At 32.9% G+C, this 12,413-nt stretch overlaps 1 protein-coding gene across 1 annotated transcript in view; it reads left to right on the top strand.

Moving 5' to 3' along the window:
- Positions 1 to 12,413, top strand: part of Naaladl2 (N-acetylated alpha-linked acidic dipeptidase like 2) — a 645,091-nt gene that overhangs the window by 120,075 nt on the left and 512,603 nt on the right. The window contains exon 3 of the mRNA XM_076867047.2: positions 10,660 to 10,933. Coding sequence (XP_076723162.2) covers positions 10,660 to 10,933 — 274 coding nt within the window. The remainder of the gene's footprint in view (positions 1 to 10,659; positions 10,934 to 12,413) is intronic.

Here is a 12,413-nt window from a genome sequence, read left to right as displayed (position 1 = left end):
CATTCCATAAACAGCCAGTCCATTGCTCTCTGCAGCAGATAAGGCTGAACATCATGAGGGGCAGAGTGTGGCAGAGGAGGAAATCTGCTCAGCTCAGACTTCTCAGGACAGAGAAAAAGAGAAGCAGTTACAGGAAGGAACCACCCATCCAGGGCATTCCACTGTGACTCACCTAACCCAGCCATGCCCTCCCTCCTGTCCTGAAGTTATCACCCAGTCCATCCATTCAAACTAAGATGGACTGATGATATCAGGTCTCAGTTTTCACAATCCAATCATTCTATTTCTACCATTCCTTCATTAACAGGAGCTTTTCAGGGACACCTCTCTTCCAAGCTATAATGTTGAGATTGATAATTTGTGCCACCTGCTTCCCTTATTTTTATTCAGTCTTATCAGGAGGTTGATCAAATATATATCTATCTCTTGGCTTTGTGCATATTTTTCTTCCATACACGATTTTATATTTCATTCATATTTGTTCTCTTTTTTATTACCTTAGATTTTATTTCAATAGATTTATATTCCTGATATTTTTTGAGTTTTTGAAATTGAAACTAGGTTTTAACTTTTGTTTTCCTTTTTATGCATTTATTTAAAGTGATATAATTTTCTCTGAACACAGTTTTAGTAGCTTCTCAACCCTGATATGTCAGATTTTCATTAACATTCATTTAAATATTGTATAATTCTATTTAATTTCATCTTTGACTTATTGGGTTTTTTTAGAAGGACTTTTTAAATTTCCAAGCAATTGATATTTTCTAATTCTCCTTTTGTTACTGGTATCTATTCTAATTCTTCTGTGATCAGAGCATATATTTTGAGTGATTTTAGCCTCTTAAAATTAATGAGACTTACTTTATGACCTAGCATATGGGCTATTGTAATAAATGTTCCATAAGGACTTATAAAATAATTGGATATATTTTCTTATATATGTAGAATTAGTCAATTTTAAACATTATGTTAGTCAGGTAATGTAATTTTTTCCTGCTTTTTCTATTTGGTATAAAGATAAGTTTGTTAAAAGTTTTCAACTTTATTGATTTGCATTTTTTGTAACTTCAATTTTTGGTTTATAAACCTTGAAACCTGTCTTACTTGAACAGAGATTAGGAAGATTTGTCTATTTTATTTAACCACTTAACCACTACAACTACACATTGGTTATCACACAAAAAATATTTAGTGGTTATCTATTTGTTTGTTTGTTTGTTTGTTTACAAAAAATAATAAAGGAATGTGAAGGTAAGAATATGTGTCCAATGGCAGAATCTAGAAAGCATTCTTAAGGAGGTAACAAAGTGAAATTTGGTCAATTGCCAAAGAAATTAAGATTGATTTGCCAGATTCTGCCAGATGGATGATATTTACATTTCTTTGGACATAGTATTTAATATGGTATCATGTCATTCTTTTTATATCAATAAGAAGACTTATTTAAATAATGACAATCCTGATGTCTTCATTTCTACCTTAATCTGTGAACATACTAGACTTTGGTTTGTGCTTTCATTAACTGGATTAACATCACTGATACACAGTAGATAAGATGAAGCCAGGAGTGTGTGTGTGTGCATAAGCACACAGCTTTGATATTGGAGAAATTGTCACCATCTCTATTCTTACTGAAAAATTATCTGAAACTTTGCCTGTTTCTGTACCTTCCAGATTTGATGTCATCAGCTTGTTCTGCCAGAAATGCTGACACACAGGGTCAAAAGACATTAATATGCACAAGATCATCTTGCTTACATGCAAAACCCAGAATTTATACCCTCTTTTGCTCAGTCCAGAATCCAGATTTTTTTCATTCTTTATCCTGCTGCTCCCAAAGCTCCTACCTCTTTTCACATAGTATTTGCTTCCAAACTTTTGTTGACAGTTGTCTCTCCAAGTGTTATGTATTATTCAGTGAATTCAGTAGACTAAATTCTGGCCCATTAGAAATGGTGTATGTCAGAAATACACCACCATCAGTTCTGCTCATTTCCTGTCTAGCAACAGGCCTCATTATACTTTCTTTGTGTATACAATGGAGATGAAGCACTTAAATAACAGCTTATTCAGACACCTCCATGGACAATATACTTTTCATGTCAAAACTCTCTTTATTGTTTTATCACTTTCTGTTTTTATTTTTGTTTCCATACTGCCATTACTTCCAATGGCCAGTAATCATTACAGATTGATTTTCATGTATTTTATAAGTTTGAGTCGATTAACAGTGAGTTGTCTTGTGATTTATGAAACTTGTCATGTAATCAGTATGGTGTAACAAAGAAGATTTTATTTTTACGTGATGAAAGGAGTCAGTCCATGAAGGAATACGGTTTTGTTTAATAAGTGAGAAGTAATATTTAAATTCTTATTGATTTTGATTATTGCTATGACATAAGATTATTGTTCATTGTTCTGATATAGCCTACACTTATTTGTAGCATCAAAGAAAGATGACATATAGCAATTATTTTTAGATTTAGTCTCCCCTACCATTATATAACATTACTATGACTGTGTTAGTTAACCTTATAGTACTACTCAAGATTTTATTTACTATACTGTAAAGTAAAATAAAATGTCTATATCTTATTAAATTTATACTTTTAATACAGCCTTAGAGTTATATTTAATCAGTAAAAATATATATTGAATATTGATTATGGTAATTATTTCTAAGGCAAGTGACTGTAGGTAAAGTTTAGGGATGTGTTAAAGGAAAAAACTCACTACTTAACTTAAAATGCATTTTTTAATGTTATTAAAATATATTAATAATTTATATTAATAACAAAAAGAAAATCAAGTTAGTATATAGGTGTTTTTAAAATTCTCACAGTATTTTGAAGTATAATTGAAATCAGTCATTTCTGTTCCATTCTTGTTGAAATGAAATGTTTCTAATGGCTATTTATTCAGTAATATATTCATTTACCTTTAAGAACACTGGAATAGTGACTCATTTAATCATACAGCTCTGAAAGTTTCTGTATCATCCAAGTTTATGTCATTGCATTAGAGAACCAAGCAGATGAAACTGAAGGCCTATAATGTCTTACTGATCAAATTAATTTGTCCATTTTGTGAATCTGCTTTTAGTTTTATTTTAGATAAATTAAAGTAATTTAATCTGAAAAGTGACCTTTGACAACTATACTCCCTGAAAAACATAGAGCAAGAGAGTCTCGGGAGCCAGATACTATTAACAGTAAGTGTAATATTCTTGTGCGGGACTGGTACAGTCTGTAAAATCTTATTAGTCTCAATGCCTTGGATAGCTTCCATTTTATTCTGTCATAGTTCTTCCTTCTAAAATATATTTTTGAATATTTCATTATGGGATGCTCTATTGTGCTTTTTTCCTTGCAATCCAACTATGCACTTGATGTTAAAAATGAAATTATCTCCTGTTTAAGTGTGTGGAAGGGAGAAAGATTTACTTATTGTACTGTTGCACTACATTTTTTTTCTTCCTAAGTTGTAATAGATGTCATGACAGTTTGTTTTATTTCTGCATTCTTTTTTTGTTGTTGTTTGTTTGTTTGTTGTTGTTTGTTTTTTTGCTTGTGTGTGTTTGGATACCAGGTATTGAACTCAACCACTGAGCCACATCCCCAGCACCACCCCCACCACCACCCCCCCACCCCCCCCCCTCCTCGCCCTTTTCTAGAAATCTATTTAAAGATGGGCTTTCACTGAGGTGCTTAGTGCATTGCTTTTGCTGAGGCTGGCTTTGGATTCAGGATCCTCCTGCCTCAGCCTCCCAAGAGACTAGGATAAATGCATGTGCCCCCATGCCCGGCTGTGTTCTGTTTTCTTAAATAAAGCTTATTTTACATTCTCCTGTAACTTAAGTTTGACATAAATATCAAATTAAACAGAATTTATTGAATATTAACTGAGTTCATGAGCATGTCCTTTTTATTTCAAAGCAGCTCTTTTCAACATAGTACTTGATCTAGGGGAGAAGGGATTTTATGACAGCCTGAAGATAATCCACTTCTGGAGTAATTTTAAAGAGTAAAGAGTCAGTTTTGTTCTTTCTTGTTCAGATGGTTTTCAAACAGTGAAAATTGGTCTATTGTATTCCCAAAACACTACATTAATTTCCCTAAGTTTCATTTTCTTGTGAACATAAAGATCATGTCCCAAAAGCCTCAAACCATCTCAGTCACCTGTCCTATCCCTCCATACCTCCTTTCTTCTCTTTCTCTTTCTTTCAGTGTTGGGAAAGTACCCAGACCCCATGCATGCTAGACAAGCTCTTACCCCAAGCTATACCTCCAACCCCTTAACATTTATTTATTTTATCCAGATACTATATTTTGTAGCACTCAACACTTAGTCGCTTTTAGAAAGTATCCAAGATTGTACAATTATCTGCTTTTTCTAAACACCGGTGGAAGTTTGACTTACTTTATCTGGGACATTTGACATCTTGATCACATTATCTGACTTCTAATTTCCTTACCAGGAAAATAACAAAAAATAAAGTTACGTGAAGGTTTTTATGTGATGATTAAGCACAATATTTTGATTCCATAGAGTGGACATTCAGTGTACAATTTGCAGTTAGTATGTTATTTTAGAAACTAAGAAGCTATTGAACAAGGAATTGTGGTTTCACTTCGTGTGTGACATTAGTGGCTAAATGGCAGATGATGGACATGGGTAATACCTTTTCCTCTAACCATTTAATCATGTATGTTAATGTTAGTCTTGATATTTTCAAAGAAAAGAGAGCAAAATTTAATTCATGCCCTAGAATCATTAAATTTCTGATACACATTCAATCTACAATTCACAGAATTTTACTATATTAGATTCCAAGTCAAGTAACAACCTTAAAGACACTCTTGATTTTTTTTAATATGTAAGAAATGTCACCTAGTACGTTTTGAGTATTTGCATTTGTTCTGGTGTGCGTGCATAAGAGCATATCAGTGGGTATCAGCAAATGGGCCAGTTTTTCTATGTAATTTTAGTATTTTCCTTTAGATATTTCCATTCCCCGTTCACATACAGGGTATTCTTGGCACTCACCGTGGAACTAGAACTGCTACATGCCTCGCTTCCTCCAGTTCTGACATCAGTGTCGCTCTGTGGTTCATCCAGTAGCAGGTGTTGAACATTGATATAAACAGAATTCTGTCTTCCGAGGCCAAGACAGAAGCCCAAATCCTTCCATTTCCTGTCTTCATTGGCCAGTGGAACATTAATGCCAAAGTTACTTCCAAATTCAAGTCTCAGGCTTGACAGTTCATTATGCTACCTGCCAAAACTACTGGTCCTTAATTTTAAAAATTAAGTCAGGGTAAAGCTTTCTATTAAACAGAGACCTTATGATTTCAGGTGATACCCTCTGATGTCTATAATTTTCTCTGAATTCACTAGCTTGAAACTACATTGCATCTAATTCTTTAATGATATTTATCATTTAATGCAGTAAACTATTCATCATAAATTCTAAAAAAATTACTGGGGAGGTGAAGTTTTAAGAAACTGGCAATTCTCAATAAAATATAGTCATGTTAACATTCTAAGTAATTTGAAATCATTCATAAATAAAATCCTTTGACCAAACTATTTGTATTGATGACATTGCCTTTATGACTACTGATTTATTTAAAATAGTTTATAGCTAAATGAGTGATTTCAAACAATGAAATTACAAGGCTTATTTTAAATCATTTCATAAACAAGATAGGTCTATAGAAAATTGAATAAATTCAAGATATAATTTTAAAATGTAGCACAGTTTTTTTTGTTTTGTTTTGTTTTTGGTACTGGGGATTGTTGAACTCAGGGCACTCAACCACTGAGTCACATTCCCAGCCCTATTTTGTATTTTATTTAAACATAGGTATTCACTGAGTTACTGTTGTTGAAGCTGACTTTGAACTTGCAATCTTCCTGCCTCAATTTCCTGAACCACTGGGATTACAGGCATGTGTCACTATACTTGGCAAGGTAGTGCAGTTCTTAAAAAAACCTTAGGGTGATGGAACTTGAACAGATAGTTATTAAGTTATGGTTAACTATTTGGAATGTTATCCACTATTTATTAAGAAATAATTTTTTTACTTTCATTTTTAATTCATCAGTATTTTTATAATTGTGTGTATCTAAAAACTCTATCATTATTTTTTTAGATGATTCTTAATCTTACTATAAAGTTGTTCTCATATCCCCTTGAATCATCAACAATCATGGTATAGGAGATTTGAACAATCTAAACTGTAATAGGTGAGATAATATGCCAAATAATAGCATATCAATAAACTTTAAATGAATACCTACATTATTAGTCCACAGACGGAGAAACTTAGGTCATAATTCTTTTTTAAAATATATTTTTAGTTATACATGGACACAACATCTTTATTTTGTTTATTCATTTTTATGTGGTGCTGAGGGTCCAACCCAGTGCCTCACACATGGGAGGCAAGCTCTCTAGCCCTGAGCCACAACCCCAGCCCAAGGTCATAATTCTTTACTACTTTTCTAGTGCTCCCCCTTTGGTCATTGTGCAAATAGCAATCAATACATGAAAAGAAATCATGTCTTAGTCATTAAGTTTTCAAGTTAGAGCACTTCTGTTTGGGGTAATACTTTGAAACAGACATTCTCACACATAGATGTTGTATATATAAAATAAACCTTCTTTTAAATACAACTATCCTGAACTAATAGTGCAGTATGAGAAATCAACAACGGAAACAAAACACAGGAAAGAGTACTTTAACAGTGATGAAACCAGAAACTTGAAAATGTGAGGATGAATAGCAAATAGCAGAGAGAGCAATGTAGAGCTGGATTAAAGGAAGAAATAAAGAATTTCTTATAACATTGAGTCAGAAGTTCATAGTTCTTTCATAATATGAACACTGAGTACAACAAATTCTAATTTAATAATAATTTATTTTCCTGAATTATAATTATTTATATCATTTCATTCTAATTATTTATATCATTTATATAATTAAACATAATGATTCCTGAGAATCATTATGAGAGGAACATCACATACCAACTTTACTTTTAAAATAAGAAATGGATATTATAAATAAAATATTTTCCAAATAAATCACATACTATCTAAAATGATAATGCATTTTTGTTAAGTAGATTTTAGCTTAAAAATACAAATTTGATTTAACTCTAAGCAATCAGTTAATATATTCATTATATTGAAGAAAAAGATCATATGACTGTCTTAATAAATACATCAGAATTTCTTACAAAATCCAATACCTGTTCAAAGAACATCTCTTAACAAGAGGATAATAGGAAGAAATTTTTAAAACTAATATTCATAACACAACACAGACTAACATACCTTATTAAATATTTCATGAAATATTTTTGGTGATCAGAGCCTATCAAGTAATCCAAACAATACATAAATAAATTAATAAAATCTCTAAATTATGAGAAAGATGTGAATAATAGTTTTGTTATTTTCTTATAAAATATTTTTACATAGAAAACAAAGGAGAAATATTATAATTAGTAAGAGAGTTAATCAGGATTCCTTTGTAGTACAATGCAATAGTATTCTTGTATAGCAGCAAAAAATAAGCAGATTTTAAAATTTTTAAATCACATTATGTTAATATTCACCAGATATTTAAAGATTGTCTTAGTCTGCGTTATAACAACCTGAACAGACGTTAGGCAGCTTATAAATAAGAGAAATCTACTACTCACCGTTCCAGACCTGGAAGTCTAAGACCTAAGTGCTTGACATGTCTGGGGAGGTCCTGCTTCCTCACAGATGTTGCTTTCCAGCTAAGTATCTATACTCTGTGGAAAGAGCAAGAAACCTCTTTCAAACTTCTTTTACAGTAATACTAATTTTATTTCAAGTCTCCGCCCTCATGATGTAATTATCTCCCAAAGACCCCCACCTTTTAACACCATCACTTTGAGATTTAGGATTGCTACATATGAATTTTGGCAATATGCAAACATTCAGATCATAGCAATAATATTAAGGATTTAATGATATTTTATATAAGGATGATATATCTTCCCAAATTGATTCTTAGTCTCAATGTAATTATAATCACAATCTGGACATTGAAATGAAAAACTCAATCCAATTAATATGAAAGAGAAAAAAAATAATTAAGATGTTCTTGGAGAAGAACAAGTGGGGCATCTTGCCATTTTGAATATGAAGACATATTATAAAGTAATAATAATAAAATAGCTCATCATTATGAAGATGGATCAAAAAGACTAATGTAATTGTTTTGGGAGCTCAGACAGACCCATACACGTATAGAAGCTCACATATGAGGCACTTGGTACTGTGTATTAGTGGGGATTTTTGAAAAGGGTCTCCAGGGCTATTCTTCATGTGGGAAAGATGAGATTGGCATCCCACCTCACAGTATTCCCTCTGGCCCTATCCCTGCTTGTTTCTTCCTCTTTCTCCAGGTAGACCCTGTGATGAGAAAGACAATTCTTTAAAACTCTTAGAAAAAAATTAGAATAACTTTATGATCTCAAGTTTCAGAAACATTTTGAAAGCATATCAGAAAACGTGTGAATCATATGTTATATTAAAAATTATGTACCATAAAATTATAAACATTTGTTCATCATAAGATAACATATTGAAAATGAAGAGAGAAACCAGAAACCTGTAGAAGATTAATGCCACACATATATCCTAAAAAGGACTATCTGGAACATACAAAAACTTCCATAAATATGGGTAAAAGATGAGAACAGTTATTACAGTGAACAGGACACATGGATAAATAAATAATTCATGAAATATTCTCATCAGTAATCATGGAAATGCAAATTAAAACCACAATAGGATAAAATTTTACCTTCATTGGACTGCAGTAATTAAATACACTGACTGTGGGGCATCCTAAATAAGCTGGTGGTATAAAATGCTTTGGAAAACTAATTAGCAGATCCTGCAAACAAGTGATTGTACTTCTGAGTTAAACACATAATGAAATACAATTTCACACCCTCCATATTAGCCAAAGTATAAAATAAATACTGTTTAAAAAAAAAGACAACACCAAGTGTTAGATGAAATGAAGGAGTAAGCGCTCTCACGAAATCCTGGGGGAGAGTAATCAAAACCCTTTTAAAAGCATTTTGGCATTGCTTACTATATATATGTAAAAGAATACTATTAATGCATCTTCTAAATGACCTCTTCATCAAAGTGAGTACAGTTTTAACTCAGCTTACCTGCATTTTCCCCAAAGTGCCTACAGAATGCAATAACAGTAAAGGAAGGGAGTGGTGGTGGGGAGAGGTGGAGAGCAGATGAAGCAACAACTTAACTTGGTAGAAGGCAGGTTTATGGGAAACAAAAAAATGAAATTCTTCTAGTTTCATAAAATATATTATTGTTAACCGATTTAACTGGATATTTATAAGGAAAAGATAGAAAGGATTAATATAGGTGGCCTCAAAAAGATGCAAAACAACTAGAAAACTGCTTATTATTGCACATTTATACATTGGCATGCTTCCAAACCATGTCAGCGGGCCCACCTTTTATCTCAAGTAATACTTTCCTGTACTCTTGTGTCCAACTCTCATTCTTTTACCATATGTGCATGTTTTCAGTTTCCTAAATAAGGGTCCTGAAAGAAATAAGTATGTGTGAGAAAAATAATCTGATGGGCATAACTATAATATCAACTTAAATTTAAGTAAGCCATACAATGATGATAGCCATACATTTCTCATAAGAAGTATGTTTTTGTTCAAAAAAAAAAAAAAGAAGAAGAAGAAGCAAGCTCCTTTTCAGTTGCCTTTCATTTTAGCCACACATATAAACACACAAACTTTATCTGATTTTAATACTTTTCATTAAGTTCCCAAGTTTGATTGTCTTCTACATACTTTAATGCATATATTTAACAGATTTTGTCTAGATACTAAGGTGTCATAAGCAAAATAGGAATAAGCATAGGGAAAATAGATGAGCTACAGAAAACAGCAAAAACATTAACTATATATTGGTATGGCACTGTGTTTTGGTCTTACCATTGTATATAGATTTTATCAAACATTATTTTGCCAGAGGCATTAGTTTTAAATTTCACCTCTGTGGTTACCCGCTGTTACTTAGCCACCAGTGCTAAGTTTCCTTATTTCTGTAATGGGAATAGTAATAGGTCCAGCTTTCTAAAGTCACTGTGAGAATATCACATAATTTGGCAGGTAAATAGTGTCTAATGTGCTCTCTATTATTTTAAAAAGAGATAGCTATATGATAATCAGTAGTTTTATGTGGAGTCACATTAACCAGAATATAGGACTATCTCAGCATGATAACTAGTTTTGGAACTGAGTTTTAAATGGATTGTGCTGATGTTGGTAGAAGGGTCAGAACAATTACGAGAAAGAGTTGGCATTGATCACTCTTCTCTGTAGTCATAAGTGCTCTATTAGTTCTTAAGAAATTAATTCATCCTGCTTTATTTAATATAATGGCTGTGTAGGTCTATCACCTCAGCCGCACTGTGAATTTCCTATGGTAGGATCTATTTTCATTATCTTTCGACATCCCACAACACCCATTAATAATTATTTACATAGTGAACAGTTATATATTAAAAGAATAAAGATTTTTCCATTTTTAAAGCACACTTTCAAAATGTCTTTCAGAAATTTGGTAGAACTCTATAAAAATGAAGATGACATGGAAATTTCAAAGAGGATTAAGACTCACTGGACTTCTTTGGGCCTAGAAGATGTACAGTTGGCAAATTATTCTGTGTTGCTGAACCTGCCAGGTCCATCTCCCAGCACTGTGACTGTGAGCAGCAGTGGCCAATGCTTTCATCCTGATGGCCAGCCTTGTAGTGAAGAAGCCAGAAAAGATAGCAGCCAAGATCCGCTGTACTCCTATGCAGCCTATTCTGCCAAAGGAACTCTCGAGGTAATATGACCATTTGTCTCTGTCATTTACAGTGAAATGGAATTAGAAAACAACAGCTTTCATCTAAATTGAACTAACTGGCAAGATGCAACATTCAAAAGGAACCAGTAAATGTTCTCAGTGTGGAGGTGCCAGGAAAGGGAAGGAAGATAGGGATTGTCTGAGCCTTTTCCTATCACATTTTGAAAGTGAAAACGTGTTCCAAGGATTTAATTCAAAGGTGTTGAATGCGTGGCCGAATCATTCACGTTTTACTCAGTCCATAGAGTGCAAAGTCTATTTTGTTTATGGTTTTCAAGAGGCAAATTTTAATGCATTGATATGGAGAGAAAGAATAGTAATAGAGAGGACTGTGTTTTGAGGCTGTGTGTGCACACAAGAAATGAAGTGGAAAATTGATGTGATTACTCACACATTTAAGTTGTGAAATACAGAGCATCTGCTTGCATGATGGAAAACACATGTGATAGGGAACCAGATGTGGATAGTTTCTTTACCTTTTTTTGGTTAGCTGGATTTTGGCATGATGGGTTCGTTGGGTACGGTGGTTAAGTAAAAGACTTTTAGAGCTGCAGGCATTAGTTTTAAATTTCACCTCTGTGGTTACCAGCTGTTACTTAGACACCAGTGCTAAGTTTTCTTATTTCTGTAATGGGAATAGTAACAGGTCCAGCTTTCTAAAGTCACTGTGAGAATTAAATTAACTAATATATGCGAGGTTGATGCAATGCTGTATACTTCATTACTTGTGTCTTTCATATAGGCAAGTTTGGTGTCCCAATGTAAAAGTGAAATTTTAACATTTTAATTTTTTAAACAAAACTATGGATGGTCTCATTTAATACAAATGAAATAATGTCAGTTGTAATTAGTATTTATGGTATAAAGTTTTGAGAATCTTATTGTTAACTATGACTAACATGGGATATTTAAGTTGTTTAATGTTACTCTACAGAAATACTCAAAATAATGTAAAAAAATGAATGCTGTTTTCTTTTTTTGGGGGGGGTGCTCCCCCCAAATCAGGGACACTTGACCACTAACCCACATCCCCAGGTCTATTTTGTATTTTATTTAGAGACAGGGTCTTATTGAGTTGCTTAGTGCCTCACTTTTGCTGAGGCTGGTTTTGAACTTGAGATTCTCCTGCCTCACCTCCTGAGCCACTGGAATTACAGGTATGCACTACCATGACAGTCCTGAATTCTAGTTTCTAATACATCTTTTTCCTTTTTTGGGGCCCAGGGCATGGAATACAGGTGCTTCAGCATATTTCTTTGCTACCTTGTGTCACACTCTTGGTAGAATTGCACATAACCCATACAATCTTGAAATGTTTTACCATTAATTAGAATTTAATTTAATGATAAATATCCACAGTATTTCTGGTAAAGGACTCATGTAATTTGGATTAATGTAGACTCTTTCTGGTGTAATAATGGAAGCTAAATACACCTGTAATGAAGATAGAAGAAGGCAG

This window comes from Callospermophilus lateralis, chromosome 10 (genome assembly GCF_048772815.1).
Source record: "Callospermophilus lateralis isolate mCalLat2 chromosome 10, mCalLat2.hap1, whole genome shotgun sequence".
Lineage (NCBI taxonomy): Eukaryota > Metazoa > Chordata > Mammalia > Rodentia > Sciuridae > Callospermophilus > Callospermophilus lateralis.
Note: the sequence above shows the minus strand (reverse complement) of the source record. Positions and strands in the feature narration are given on the sequence as shown.